The 16,211-nt window shown below is 35.5% G+C and overlaps 1 protein-coding gene across 2 annotated transcripts in view; it reads left to right on the top strand.

Annotated features, from left to right (window-relative positions):
• Abcb7 (ATP binding cassette subfamily B member 7) overlaps positions 1-14,943 on the top strand; it is a 128,075-nt gene extending 113,132 nt beyond the window's left edge. For both annotated transcript variants that reach the window (XM_004666986.3, XM_045140418.1), the window contains 3 exons: positions 1,485-1,588; positions 3,903-4,010; positions 11,490-14,943. In XM_004666986.3, coding sequence (XP_004667043.3) covers positions 1,485-1,588; positions 3,903-4,010; positions 11,490-11,705 — 428 coding nt within the window. In that variant the 3' untranslated portion in view covers positions 11,706-14,943. The remainder of the gene's footprint in view (positions 1-1,484; positions 1,589-3,902; positions 4,011-11,489) is intronic.
• Positions 14,944-16,211: the final 1,268 nt, after the last annotated feature.

Raw genomic sequence — 16,211 nt, 5'->3', positions numbered from 1 at the left:
TTACCTGAGTTGAAAAATATAAGTCTTTTTCATACACAAATAAGTTAATGCTTGATTGACAAGAAGAGAGGCCAAAAGGGTATACATATTCATCTATACTTCCAAAGTATATAACAATGATGATCTTAGACCTATAGGATATCCAGTGATAAAAGGTTTTTTTATATTTAATTAATATATTTTTACTATCTAAGATGTAAATTCTTCCTAAATACTTATTTCTATATTCAAGAATTAATGTGGTCTTCACAATCCCCATTAGGATGTCCTTCATCCCCAACAACTAGGGTCCCTTGAAGGGGGATCAGGGATGAGGGAAAGGAAGGTACCAACATATGCTGTTTACATACTGAGTATGTCCATAACTAATTAAAAAAAGAATTAATGTGGTCTTGTACATTGTGATAGGAAGAATATCAAACTGGAGTAAAATCTAATCTACTCTAGATTGTGCTGGAACTTGGTTTGTTACCTTAAACAACCTTTCTTGACCTCTGTTTTAGTTTTTAAATTCTGCCATGGTAGAGGCCTATAAGAAATAAATTAAGGAATGGTAAAAGGCATCTACTATATACTCCTACCTTGAAGAATGCTGAGAAAATAAAAGCTTTCTCTCAAAAAAATCCTTAGGAATATTGATAATGTGTACCTTTCATACTAGTTTATATATTCATTGTTTCATGTCTTCAAGTATTCCAGTCTAAGATATTATATTTGTTTTTGGCTTTGTGGATTCTCTAATACTGAAATTTTTCTAAGATTGATGCACATTGCAAAGTATCTATAATATAAAGTCATGTATGTTTGTATGTATGTATGTATGTATGTATACACACACATATATAATCCTGGATCTGGTGAGAATAGAGAATCAAAAGTTGATATTTCTCCTCATTTGCATTTATGTCACATGACATGAAATCACATTTTGGCATTGCATTTAGTTCCAAGGAATATAGTTTATCAAAGTATATCATCTGTGAACTTGGGCTATACTGCTCACTGAAATGAAGAGTGAAAAGGAAGATAGGTGAATGTTGAAGGTATAACTTAATGATTGTAATCAGGAGAAATACTAAAAACAGGGCTTGGGAGATGGCTTAGTGAATAAAGTACTTGCCACGCAAGCATGAGGACCATGGTTCATATCTCCAGCACTCATGTAAATGTAGGGTGGGCCTGGCTGCTCACTTGTAATCCCAGTACTCAGAAAGCAGAAACAGGGTATTCTTCAGGGCAAGTTGTCTAACTAGACTATCTAAATGAGCGAGCTCTGTGTTCAAATGAAAAATCTGCTTCAGTAATTAAGGTAGACAGTGATCAAGGAGAACACCCAGCATCAACCTCAGGCCTTCATACGTACATGCACACTTGTACATATGTGTGCCTACACACATGCATACACACCATGCACATTCACATGCCTAAAAAGATGACAAAATATTCTTATATTGTTTCCTTAAGCTAAACTTTTTCTTTGCTAGGAGGAGAGAAGCAGAGAGTAGCAATTGCAAGAGCCATTTTAAAGGACCCCCCAGTCATTCTCTATGATGAGGCTACTTCCTCATTAGATTCAATTACAGAAGAGGTGAGTGACAGTGAAAATGTGGAGCTCTTTAACTTTTTTCTTTTAATGTTGGAGTTTCTTTATATTTTGAACAACTTTCAGTAAGATGCTATAAAGAAAAATGCATAGCCCTTTTCCTCCATTTAGCAGGTGTTAATGGTAAAAATGCTTTGTTGCATTGAACTAGATAATGCATTGTTAAGTCTATCCACAATTATGTCTCCTGTTGGAAATGGGTAATACATTATGCTGTTGATGTATTAACCTTGTGTCTTACAAAGACAAATTTCCTAATAGGCTAATAAAGAAAAAGAGTTTTAGCCTCTCCTGTTGCCATTTTGTACTCATTAATACAAACCATGTAAGGGTTTGTAACACTTTTGACACAGAAAAGCCTTTCACTTGTCATGGAGCAATTCATTGAGGTGCAAGTCAGGCACAGCCAATCCTCAGCACTGGTATTGGTTTGCATTTGTTTCCCAGGAAGTTTCATATAACAGCAAGATTTTGGAACTGATGTCATACTACTACAGCAACTATATTATACTTCATAATATATTTATGTTACATACAAAAGTCCATAGCCATAATAATTTCATGAACAGATCTCCTTAATCTACAACTAATGATAGGAGGATGTTGTCAGTTGCCGCTGTTTGCCTACCTTTTTATTTAGTCCATGGTATAATCCTAAAGTACAGTACAAGTGTACTTTAAGTTTTGCAAAGTATATGATACAATAGTTGCATATGGGCTTAAATTTTAGGGCCCATTATTTCATCATTTCATCAGTTAGATTTCAATGTGAGTTAATGTGAGGATTTGTTATGTTTAAAGTGAACCATACGTAGGACTAACCCCATTCAAAAGAATAATAAGACAGCCGGACATGGTGGAGCATACCTTTAATCCCAGCACTGGAGATAGAGTTAGAGACCAGCCAGGTGGTACAGAGTAAGTTCTAGGTCAGCTTGGGCTAGAGTGAGACCCTGCCTTGGAGAAAAAAAAAAGAACAATAAAGACCTACTTAAAAGAACTTTATACCTAAAAATGTATTGTACAGGCCTCAAGTTACTTCTCACACAAGTTAAAATGTCTAATAGATTTTGAGTTACATAGCATTGATGTGTCAGAAAACATAACCAATTAAGGATCCCCAAAGAAGAGTTCCAGAAGATATGGTAAATTTTAGTGGGTCTTTAAAAAAATGCCCAGCAGCACTCAGTTTAAGTTCTAACAGGAAGAAAGAGGGCTCTCCACAGGTGTTGGGAGTTTCTCTTAGAGTGGCCCTGTAGTAGATTGTCAGTCCTTCTTATTAAATGTAAGGTCTTTATTTTTTTACATAGTAATCTGTTCTCAATAATATACCTTTAATAAATGAAATGCTTAGAAATATCTGCGGGAAGCCAATGGATATATCCCCATTGTCCACACTGCTGTCTCCATCCGGCTAGCTATGCTTAGAGTTGACTATTTGTTAGTTGTTTTTTTTAATATTTTATTTATTTATTTGAGAGAGAGAGAGGAAGAGGCAGATAGGAAGAGACGGTGGTTATGCCTGGGCCTCCAGCCACGCAGATGAGTTCCAGATGCATGTGCCCTTTGTACATCTGGCTTACATAGGTCCTGGGGAATTGAACCAGTGTCTTTAGGCTTTGCAGTCAAACACCTTAATGGCTAAGCCATTTCCCCAGCCTGCTGTTTTTTGTTTTAAATAGAAAATACATACCTTCCCACAGACTATTATTTCAGAGTCATTTTGCCTATCTTAAAATGAGAGAGAAGCAGAAAGACAGAGGTAGATAGAGAAAGAAAGAAAGATAGAAAGCAAGAGAGAGAGAGAGGAGAGGAGGGAGGGGAGGAGAGAGGAGATGGAAGAAGAGGGGAGAGGAGAGGAGAAGGGAAGGGAGGGGAGGGGAAAGGAGGGGAGAGGAGGGGAGGGGAGGGAAGGGGAAAGGAGGGGAGAGAAGGGGAGGGGAGGGAAGGAGGGAGGGAAGATGTGCCAGGACCTCCTGCCACAGCAAATGAATTCCAGATGCATGCACCACTTTGTGCATCTGGCTTTACATGGGTACTGGGGAATTGAACATGGGCCATCAGAATCTGCAAGGAAGTATCTTTAACTGTTGAGCCATCTACCCAGCCCCTTCTTTTAAATATTATAGCTCAATTGCTTACATATTTAGTTTGTGTATAAAATGTTCATAATAAAAAATTAAGTAATTAGCCTTTTTTATGTTCCTTTAGGAAAGGTATGAATATTTTAATTTACATTTGTCTAATGGGTAGTTCTGCATTTTTTTTGTTTGCTTTCCCACTGTCCTCAAACTTTCAGACTATTCTTGGTGCCATGAAGGATGTGGTCAAGCATAGAACTTCTATTTTCATTGCACATAGATTATCAACAGTGGTTGATGCAGATGAAATTATTGTCTTAAGCCAGGTAAGAATTGAACTTTAAGATGTAGTATTTGGAGAATATTGGAAATTGTTATAGATACAAGAAATTCAAATATTGCTTCTAATAAAATATATAGAAGTTGAAGCCAGGCATGGTGGTGCACGTCTTTAATTCCAGCACTCGGGAGGTAGGAGGATCACCATGAGTTCGAGGCCACCATGAGAATACAGAGTGAATTCCAGGTCAGCCTAGACTAGAGTGAGACACTACCTCAAAAAACAAAACAACAACAACCAATAATTTATATATACACACACACAAACACAAATACACATGTACATGTATGTATGTAAGTATATAATAGAATGGAAGTTATATTCTGTAGATGAGATTGTGGATTGTGGTTTAGCCCCTTCTGTAGGAAATAATGCATGAAATTTCTAAGAAGAAATAAATTTTATTGACTCAATCTTTTTAAGGTATTAAAAACAAATTTGATTAGGAAAGCATTAATCCTTCATGATAGAAGCAAGTTTTCAAAGGTGCCTACATAAAACATTTTTATCTGCATTAGTTTTTTTCTCTGAATAGAATCTTTGTCCAATGATGCAATTATATAATGGTATATGTATCCTTAATGTCTAAAAGAAAATTACTGTAAAATAAAAATGGTCATTTTCCTTTTTAGGGAATTACTATACAAGTGTATTATCAGAATCAGAAAGCCATTATTGTGATCAGTAGATTTGAAAATTGTATCTTTTGCTTCTCTCTTTAAGAATATATTCTCTTCATTACTAGTACTTGATTATTTCTAATACTTTTCAGTTTTCTATGTCAGATTGATTATTTTTGTCACATCTTAACTCTTTTTCTCATTTTGATAGCTTCAAAGTAAAGAGAAAGGAAGCAATTATGTTCTTTCTATATTTTGAGTTATTAAGAAGGACTTTTTTTCTTGTGCTGGGGATTGAACCCAGGGACTTAGTGCATGCTAGGCAAATTCTTGACCATTTAGCTATATATCCTCAGCCTGAAAGGTACTTTGGCATTCCACTAAAACTTATTATTTGTAGCATGTTAAGTACTATAACATTTATACTATATTTGTATATGTGTGGCTTTAAGCCTTTCTATTAGATTGTTAATAAGTGTTTCTATTCATTATAAAATAAGCCAATTTTTCCAGTATGATTATACCATAATTCTTCAATGGGAAATCATTCTATCATTAATGTTCATGAACCTGAAATAAAGTATAATGTTTTTGCTTTTTACTTTTTTCCAGTTCTGTGCAATCATGTTGTCAGAGCCCTTTCTTATTAATAGAAAATGTTAGTTTACAACATTGCTATTGCTAATTTATTAATGACCATAGCACCTGTGTATATACAAGCTCTCTTAATGTTAATATTTGTTGGCTCTATAATTACATAATTATATGACCTTAGATTCAAGTACTAGCCTGTCATCTCCTGCGTTCTGTCAGTGTTTGCTTACAATATTCATGTTAAGATGGCATATGTGAGCTGAAGAGATGGCTTAGTGGTTAAGCACTTGCCTGTGAAGCCTAAGGACCCCTGTTCAAGGCTCGATTCCCCAGGACTCACGTTAGCCAGATGCACAAGGGCGCACATGCATCTGGAGTCCATTTGCAGTGGCTGGAAGCCTTGGCACGCCCATTCTCTCTCTTTCTCTCTCTCTGCCTCTTTCACTCTCTGTCGCTCTCAAATAAATAAATAAATGAAAATAAACAACAAAAAACCTTTTTTAAAAAGTGGCATATGTAGGGGATAACTGTCTAAACATGAAAGACTGGGCATACTTGTTCATCTCATCTCTCTTTTACCAAATATGAATGTGAAGGAAAAAATAAGTATAAATCTACAAGGAAAAAGATACTAGGAGAAGAATTAACACTGGACAAAAATATCAACAAACATGGAGACAAAGTTAAATAGATTACCATAGCTGACGTGGTAGAATACTTTGATGTGCCAAAATGGAGAAAACTTAATAACAAAAGAACATGCTTTATATTATGGACTGTTGCAGTTGCTGACCAAAAGCAGCTGATGGGAGGAAAGCTATTTATTTTGGTATAAAGTCTCAAGGGGAAGATCCATGATGGCAGAGGAAAGATGATGGAGCGAAGGCTGGACATCACTTTGTTGGCACTCAGACTATGACAACAGCAGGAGTGTGAGCCCAGCTGTAGCAAAGGGGAGCTGGCTATAACAACCCTAAGCCTGCTTCCAAAAACATACCTCCTCCAGCAAGGCTGCCATCAGCTGGGAACCAAGCAATCAAAACACATAAGTTTATGGGGGACACCTAATTCACATCACCAAATAGACCTCTGAAAAGGCTCAAGAATTAGAGGCACCAAGGTATGGGAAGAGGAGATGAGCATGAGGTTGAATGTAGCAAAATTAATGTTCATATAAGGAAGAACTAGAAGCCAAGCTTAGTGTCTCAATCCTGGAATCCCAGCTACTTGGGAGGATGAGCAGGAGGATCACAAATTCAAGGCCACCTTGGGAAATGTAGTAAGGCTGTGTCTCAAAATAAGAAAGTAAAAGAGGGCTTGAGATACAGCTTCCACGAAGTGGTATAGCATTTACCTAGCATTGATGAAGCATCCCTGGATTCAGTTGCTAGCATGGAATAAAAAAAGACCAGTTCCCAGTACTCTTGCTCATCACTGCAATCTGGTATTTATCCCTTCCCAATCTTAGCAAGAAGCTAGCAGTTTTCTTATCAGGAAATTACCTGAACACAGAGCATAGTAATAAGGAAGGGAGGGTTTTACTGGAACCCAAACATACCAAGGGGTAGGACCACAGGCCTTTCTTACCATTGGTTCTAAGAAACTTACCAACCACTTATTTATATCTACTGTCACAAGTCCTTCTCTCATCAGCAGATAATAGGAGAATTGTTCTCTGGGGAAACAAAAGTAGCCCCTAAAAGGATGTTTATATGAGCGGACACAGCAAAATGGCCAGGTATTCAAATGATTATCCTGTGATGAAGCCAACCACTTAAGGCCATCCTCATGTATACAGCTTCTAGAATCAGCCTCTTGATGCTCCAGCCTTCTATGTTAGTAGGTAATAAACGAAGATCTCCCAAGCATAGAGTAAGAGGAACTGCGCAGAAAATGCACAATGCAAAAGAGCATAAGAAAACTTTTAAAATGTACTATTTATAGAATTCATGGAAAATATAGCATTTATAAAAATAAAGACAGGTGCTATTAGAAAAAGGAAAAGAAACAGCATGATTTCCAGAATATATGATTAAATGAGAAAAAATGTAGGGTGCAAAGCACTACATAATATGCCACTTTTTGCAAGGAAGTCTGGGAGGAGAATATATGTAAATGTGCTTATTTAAAAAATAGGAAACATGAAATAAGGTGTGGTGGCATATGCCTTTAATCCCAGCACTAGGGAAGCAGAGGTAGGATCCCTGTGAGTTCAAGGCCACCCTGAGACTACATAGTGAGTTCCAGGTCAGCCTGGGCTACAGTGAGACCCTACCTCAAAAAACCAAAAGTAAATAAATAGGAAAGATGAAATAGAAACTAAAACAGCTGGCTACCTGCACTCTTAATGGCTTAAGTCAAGGATGCAAAAAGTAAATATTGAATGCAAACAGAAAGCCAATTGCTTCTATATCAAATTGGTAAGTACACAGCAAAATAGAATCAATCCAGGTAACTTTTAAACACATTACTCCAGTTGTATACCCATACAGGAATGTATTATAAGGACAAATATTCCAAAGAAAATTTGAAATTGATTTTGTTGGTTGTATTATGGGAGTAGCTATTTTGAAAGTGATTTTTTTGTGTGTTTTTTGTTTTTCAAGGTAGGGTCTCACTCTTGTGCAGGCTGACCTGGAATTAACTATGTAGTCTCAGGATGGCCTCGAACTCTTGATGATCATCCCACCTCTGCCTCCCAAATCCTGGGATTAAAGGCATGCACCACCATGCCCAGCTTGAAACTGTTTTATATGTAAGACTGAACATATAGTGAGAAATACATTGCTGTTAGGAACAGAGATCTCATGTAGAAGAAAGATACAAATGAGAATGGTCGAAAGAAGAAGATCAATCTCATGATACTATATTGGAGCAAATTATCAATATGAGTTCATGATGTTTATAAAGTATTATGATTATTCACTGAAAAGGCCTAGAAGTAGTGAAAGCCCAGGAATGAATATACCTGGCACATACATTCTGGACCTAAATTACTGTTTCTCAGTAACAGGAACCAAGCTTCCTTGGAGAAATAACTGATTCCTGATCTGGGACAGGGAAATTAATGAGCACATGCCATAAGGACATAGGAACCATTTTTGAATGGGCTCCCACTGGCCAAATTTGGGATAATTGGAGCAGCACAAAGAATAATGACACTAATGAGTTGTAACACATTGAATAAAAAACTAATCTCTGCATCCATAGTGATACTTTTAAAACAAAAAGTGCCAAAGGGAAAGGGAAAGACTTTTAAGAAGAATACCAACTAATGTATGTAGAAGGAATGGTAAATTTATAAAATCAGATTTTGCAACCACCATTGTAATGATTGATTCTGTGAAGAATCTTCACTGGTTACTAAAGCCATATGGTGAAATCTATTGAGTAGAATATTCAGTTGGCTTGAAAGTAAAACCCATAAGTTACTTATTATTTATAGAGGTAAATTACCCATAAATAGAGACCCTTTTAGGGCTGGAGAGATGGCTTAGTGGTTAAGCGCTTGCCTGTGAAGCCTAAGGACCCTGGTTCGAGGCTTGATTCCCCAGGACCCACGTTAGCCGGATGCACAAGGGGGCGCATGTGTCTGGAGTTCATTTGCAGTGGCTGGAAGCCCTGGCGCGCCCATTTTCTCTCTATATATATCTGCCTCTTTCTCTCTCTGTCACTTATTCTCAAATAAATAAATAAAAATAAACACAATAGAGACCCTTTTAGATACTTTTAACCATGAAATCAAATTTAATATTGGCAATGGAACAAAGGGACTTTCCTATTCCTCCTGTGATATACTGAGAATACATCATCACATATTTCTGACTTAAAAAAAAAATCTTAGCCTGGATCAAATAATCTGTAACAACTAGACAAATACAAACGGATGGGCATTCTTTTTAAAAGCAGGCCTGGGTATTTCAGAAATGTCAGTGTCACATAGAGAAGAGCTTGAAAGCTATTATAAATTCAGCATGTTGATCCAGGCAATACTCTAGTTACTCCCAAACCCTTTGCTGCCTTGCAGTAGACTCGATAAACTGTCAATATATTGATCTTGGTTGGATCCTAGAGGGGAACAAAAACAATAAAGTTCAATACTGGGACAATTTGATGAAGTATGAAAATGAAGTATATGTTAGGTAAGAGAATCATACCATTCCTAAATGTCTTGAGCATGGTAGTCATAGTCCAGTCATATAAGAATACGTCCTTGTTTTAGGAACTAATGAAATATTTAGAGATGCAGTATTATTGGCTTCTGCAACTCATTCTCAAGCACTTTGACAAAAGCAATGTATACATTTTTTTTACAGACACACATACATACAGTATATAATTGTTCACCTTTGTAGAGATTTCCAATAGTAACATAGAAAACTAAGTAAATAGAAAGATGACAATTACTAAGTCTACAAAGAATAAAAAAATACTGTATGAGAAAATGTATATAAAATCCTAGTACTGGTCTATGGAGATGGCTCAATTGATAAAGCCCTTGCTTGATTACAACCTGCATTCAGATCCCCAGAGCCCATATTAAAAAAAAAAAGACACAGCAGTGTAAGCATCTGTAATCCCAACACACCTATGGCAAAATGGGACTCAGAGACAGAGAAGCCCCAAACCTTACAGGCCAGCTAGCCTGGCAGACACAGAAGTGAACAAGGAGAGATGTTGGCTCAAACAAGGAGGACAGCAAGGACCAACAGCCAAAGTTTACATCCACACATGTGTACATACACATAAACACACCCCCAAAAATCTTACTGCCTGCATAATCCAACAGGAAATAATGTACTCATGATAGCACACAATTCTTACATAGTCATAATTAACACTGAACCAGAATTTGTGATACAAGTGATATTAGGAGAGTGAAGAATAGGTAGAGATAATTAGTGCTATTCTCTAGTTTCCCTATTAAGAAATTAGTAAATAATGAAATAGCAGTATAGCCACTTATATGTGTATATGTATAAATTCACTATTCAGTCATAAGCACAGACAAATTTATTTTACTTAATGGGTATGTTTTGTAAAAGTTTTAGCACCAGGAATACCAACAAAAGTAACAAAATTCCTTTTCTCTCCCAACTTTTATTTTTAAATAATGGGAACTTTAACTATAATGAGGTAGCATGTGTGACATACTCATCACACTATCTAGAACAATTTTTAAATTTTATTTATTTGCAAGCAGAGATAGAGAGTCAGAGAGTATAGGCATGCCAAGGTCTCAGCCACTGCAAATGAACTCCATATGCATGTGCTACTCTGTGCATCTGGCTTATGTGGGTATTGGGGAATTGAACTCGGGTTGTTAGGTTTGGCAGGCAAGTACCTTAACTGCTGAGCCATCTCTTCAGCCCTCTGACAACATTTTCAGTAGTATTTGTCAGGACACAAATTAATTATAGATTGGAGTTTGAAATCCATACTAAATCAATTCAGTGCTGTGTTAAATAGCCATTGTTCAGTTTGGGAGATGGCTCAGTGAGTAAAGTGCAATACAAGGATGAGGACCTGAGTTTGAATCCCTAGTACGTCATGTGAAAAAGCCAGGCAGGCATACCTGTAATCCTAGAACTGTGGAAGTGGAGCCAGGGAATCACTAGGCTTCACTGCTAGGTACTGTAGCCAAATCAAGGAGCTCTGAGTTCAGCTAAAGACCCTGTCTCAAAGAATAAGGTGGAGAGCAACTTAGGAAGACAGCTGATTGTGGGCACACATGCACCCACATCCACAAACATGAAAATAGCCATTGTTGACAAAAAGAGCTACTAGAGGAAATGAACTTCATTTTCATTGTCTTTTTTGTTTCATAAATATCATATATATATATGTTATATATATAATGAGAAAGATTTCAAGATATTATTTCTAAATCCTTTAAATCCTTATATAAATATCAGTGCCTTTGATTTGAATATTTGCTGAATACAGAAAATACTCCCTTCTTACATTTTAACCTTTCCCTTTTACACTTCAAAATAAAAAAAATAAAGTATTAAAGTTTAATACTTTATTTTTTATGTTTTTATTTTTTATGTTGTGTTTATGAAATTAGGACTTGTCAGCTGAACATAGAAGCATTTCTACCTCAATTTTCTCATTGGTCCTTTGGATGAGGAAAGAGAAGTATTTGAATGGAAAGTCCTCAGAATCCTAATTTATCAATTATTATGTATTTTAGATATTTTACTAGTTAAATGACCTTGATCCATGTTTATCTTGTGTTTACTTTTCAGGGTAAGGTAGCTGAACGTGGTACCCACCATAGTTTGCTTGCTAACTCGGGCAGTATCTATTCAGACATGTGGCATACCCAGAGCAGCCGTGTGCAGAACCATGACAACCCCAAATGGGATGCAAAGAAAGAATATATCTCCAAAGAGGAAGAAAGGAAGAAACTGCAAGAAGAAATTGTCAACAGTGTGAAAGGCTGTGGAAACTGTTCCTGCTAAGTCATATGAGACATTTTCCTTTCTTCTTTTTGGTTTGGTTTATTTTGAAATACACATTTGCACTGAGGCATACTTGTTTAATTAAAACAAAAATCGTACATTCCCATTTGCTATAATCTTGTTAAATAAGATATATTTAAAGGAGGATTTGAGTTTACATCTTTCACAATCTGTTGAATTATCTATAATTATGTATAATTATCCCCAAATTGTTTTCTTGTTACTGCCCTGGTTGTGTTCAGTGCATGATTTTTGTTAATCATTTGACTTTACCCATTACTTTTTTTGAAGTCTGACATCCATTTGATATCCATAACCAGATGAATCATATTGGTTTCCAAATTTATGTAGCTTTTTAAAACCTTCTTTGAGCTGAAAACAATTGTAGGAAGAGTATCTTTTTTAAATATTAAAGAACAAGAAAGAAAATGAAAACAATGTAGATTGTTTCTCCTCTCTACTCCCTCCAAATAAAGTACTTCATTGATATGAAAAATAGGTTGCAAACACACTTAAAGTTAGAACTTGTCAGAAATAGACATGTATTTATATGTTTGATGTTTCACTTTATAGAAACCTATACTTAAAAATCTTGAAATATTTCTAATTATGTGGGTTTTGGAGGAAATACTTTACTTCTCATGTGACATGGAATATTATCTTTAACCACCATTGTAGCACTTGTCTAGTGGTCAGAATTTTATTTTTCCACCAAAATGAGTCATTACTTTTGTTCTGGACCAAAGTTTATGTATTTTTCCTTTAAAAACTCAGAAACTGTCATTTTGAGTGTTGCTACACTGGGAGTAATTTCAAAAGTTAGGAAGTTAGTGGCCTTTTCATATTTCCATCATAAATGCATGGCTTTTCCCTCTGAAATTATAAAAAAACAAATATGATGCTATGTATGCACACATATGTACATGCTCATACAAGTGTATAAACTCAGTATCCACTTAAAATTATTTAAGATGTTTGGTAAATAGGATTCCATCTGTACATACAATCTTCAGATGGTCAGGACTCAATCTACATTGACTCTTCTGAATTGTTTTTGTAAGATTTTATCTTCCTTTTTCAATAATTTAATAAGTTCCTTCAAACCTAATATAACAAGGAGCCTAAGTAATATACATCAAGTTTTATCTGGGAAAAAAAGCAAATGTTTAAAATCCTAAAAATAATACTAAAGTGATAATACATGTTCACTTAAAAAGTTGCTCTCTTATGCCAGACACCTGTAGTTCCAGAACTCAAGAGGTTGAGCCAGGAAGTTTGCTTGAACCCAGGAGTTCAAGGTTAGCCTGGGAAATATAGTGAGTCTCTTAAAAGTAAAAGTTCTTGTTTTAATAGGAACTTAGTTTAATAGTACTCACACAATTTGACAAACTTGTTTAATCTCATGAAAGGCCACATAGCCATATGTAATGTGGCTTGATTGCTCAGGAAATATCCTAAAATGCATATTTAATTGCTTTATGGTTTTAATGTGTTTGATAATTTAGTATGGGAAATAGTAATATTTGTTTTGTTGACATTGAGCAAATACCTGTTGTTATATAAAGGCAGTTTGATCTGAGGCCAGTATTTCAGAGCTAGTCTTTGGTACCAAAGTAAGTTATATAGGATCTTGCTTTTCATATTGAAGTTAACACTGACATCTGCCATCATCAACTGCAAAATAGGTTTATTTTGTTTTGTTTTATTGATCTTTCTTATGCTGAACACATAGGTATTAACCGCTGTTCTGAGGGAAATACACTTCCTTTGACTAAATCAGCAATATTATTGGATATATGGCTTAAACCTAAGTAGAATTTTGCTTCTCTGTTAATCCTTCCTACCTTTTTACGCATGCTGTTGGAAAAGATTGAGCATAGTTGCATCAACAAGCAGATAGGAATGAAATAATTATTAGAAATAATTCTTTCCAAGTGTGAATAACAGTGTTCAAAGCAAGTTATTTTCTGATATGGGGAACATTTAGTCCAAGAATGTAGGAATATTTTCAGGGTAAATCTTGAAGCTATTTTCTTTTCATATGATTGCAGGTGGTCCCAAGGCCATTGTGGTCATTAACCTGTATTTTCAGCTAACAAATACTTAAATTACCTGCGGGGGGGGGGGGGAAACAGTTATTTTAAGGGCCATAACTAAGTCTTACAGACATTTCTTTTAAAACCACATTATATTAAAATCATTCTATAGTAGGAAATAATAGGCAGATTAAGATGAAAGAAAAGCTTCCTAGTATGATTCAGTCATAGAAAATGCCAAGAAAAAAGGGCATTTAATTATAATGTACTAATTTTACATTATGATTATTATATACTTGGACAAAAGGATAATGTGTATAAATTTGTACATCAGTGTTAAAGCCAGGTTTTTAATGTATTGGGATGAATAAGCTACAGTTTTAGAATTTGAGCTCTGAAAATGGAGCAGGATGGTAGGGTTTTATTTCAAATATCCCTTTATTGTAAAGATTGATTGTTATTTTTTTTTTTACTTTCTTCATAAGGGAATCCCAGTTTACAAAAACTAACTTGAAGCCAAGGTAATTTAGAATCATAAAACTAGGCCAAACGCCTTACCAAAGGTTCTTAAACATGGAAATATCTTAGTGAGCAGATGGGCTCATTTGGAAATTTTTTTACAGCTCAAGTCAGGGTCACTTGTGGTAATCAGAGACCTTCACATTTGGACATAGACAAACTCAAGATATGCATTTACCTTTTCTGTGCAGGGATTTGTACTTTTTATATACCTTAAGATAAATATTTTGTATTTCCCTTCAATTTTAACAATTTCAGTTCATGAAGATGGCTGTTTTAAAAAATATCTTTTGCTTTAAAGGACAGGTATTTAAAAATTGTATGATTTCTTATTTCTGGATCACTTTGTCCATAACTTAAGATCACTGAGGAGGAACTTTTGCCAGTATATGTTCATAATTCTCTTATTGCAAGATAGATACTCTGTTGTGAATCCACAGTTGAAAGCATTTAAATAGATCTGTAATTGTAGTTTTCTTAAATTATACAGAGGTCCCTTCTCTGAGTACACTGATTTAGAATGTAAACTGTATGGTAAATCGCAATATTGAATGGAACAAGCTGATTAAAGCTGATCAAAACAAAAGAACTCAGGCAAGAAAGCCCTTACACAGTTCTATTGTTTACAACAATCTGTGTGGATAATCATTACTGAATAAACATTATGTCTTTGTGACTAGGAATGAGTGTCTGATTGAAACAAGTCTTTTGCAATACATAGGGAAAAGTGATATTTTGTCACTTACATGGTCAAAATACATGCAAGTAATTAATAGGTATTCTGGGAATGTGGCCTTGTAGCCATAGTCAGGAGGAGAAAACTTAGCATTGTTTTAGAAAGTAAATATTTGCAGAATTCATAATGTAGGTTAAATGGTAGCACATTATAGTGATTTTATTTAGTATTAAACTGTCATATTTTTGATGACTAACCAGTGAAAGGTTGCTAGTTTCTCAATTGTCCCCAGTTTCTCAGTTCTAATTATCAAAAAAGAAACCTTTGGCTGGAGAAATGTCTTGTCTGCAAACCATACATTAAACTAGCATTTTGATTAGCTAGGTAGAGATAGAAATGAAGTGTGTGTTCTAATTTAAAACAGATTGGAACACTTTTTTTAAGGAAATTGTTTCCTTATTTCCTGTTCTCATATAGCTACAGTAAAATGCTGCTTGCTAGTGATTTTCTGTTGTGTTCCTGTTTCACAAAACCATAGGATTTCAGAGTTGGAGGGAGTTTAAAGGTCATTTAATACAATTTCCTCATTCCATAAATGAGGACAACAAGCTTCAAGTGAAACCACTGAGCTTGCTAGAGGCCAAGTTAACTCCTGATAGCCAGTCCATTTCTCTTTATGCTGTACCACACTTCCACTGAAAAGTTACATTAAAAAAGAAATTAAAGGTCAGACTTGAGAATGACAAGGTAAGGAGCTCAGAAGACCCTCTCCCCAAATAAAGCAACAGTTTAACTGGTTTTTAAAGATTTATTTTAGAAAAGGCATCCATTGAAAGCTTGTAAAATTTTTCCTAAGGGCTTTTAACACTTAAGACAGTATATTAAGTCTTGGTAAGAATAGTAAGAGACTGGCCTTTGAGGAATGATCTGCTCCATATGCTCTGTCCCAGAAGTTCTGTCCTGAGCATTCTGCTGTGAGGAAGTATGGTGGTATTAAGATAGTGGGGGTCAGTAGGACTCCCTCTAATTCAAGGTCCTATCTGCTGCTACAGTTTTGCTCTGGCAGGGAGAGCTACCTACATTTCCTGTCTTCTGCCCTGCCCCCTTTCCCCTTATATATGTCTTAGCCCATTTTCTATTGTTATAACAAAAATATTTGAGACAAGGTAACCTATAAAGAATAGAAGTCTGCCTATGATTCTGAAAGCTGGGAAGTTCTAGAGCATGGTGCTGACATTTGCTCCCACATCTGGTGAGGTCCTTTTTGCTGTATGA

Source organism: Jaculus jaculus, chromosome X, assembly GCF_020740685.1.
Source record: "Jaculus jaculus isolate mJacJac1 chromosome X, mJacJac1.mat.Y.cur, whole genome shotgun sequence".
NCBI classification, from domain to species: Eukaryota; Metazoa; Chordata; class Mammalia; order Rodentia; family Dipodidae; genus Jaculus; species Jaculus jaculus.
This window is presented reverse-complemented; position numbering and strand designations above follow the sequence as displayed.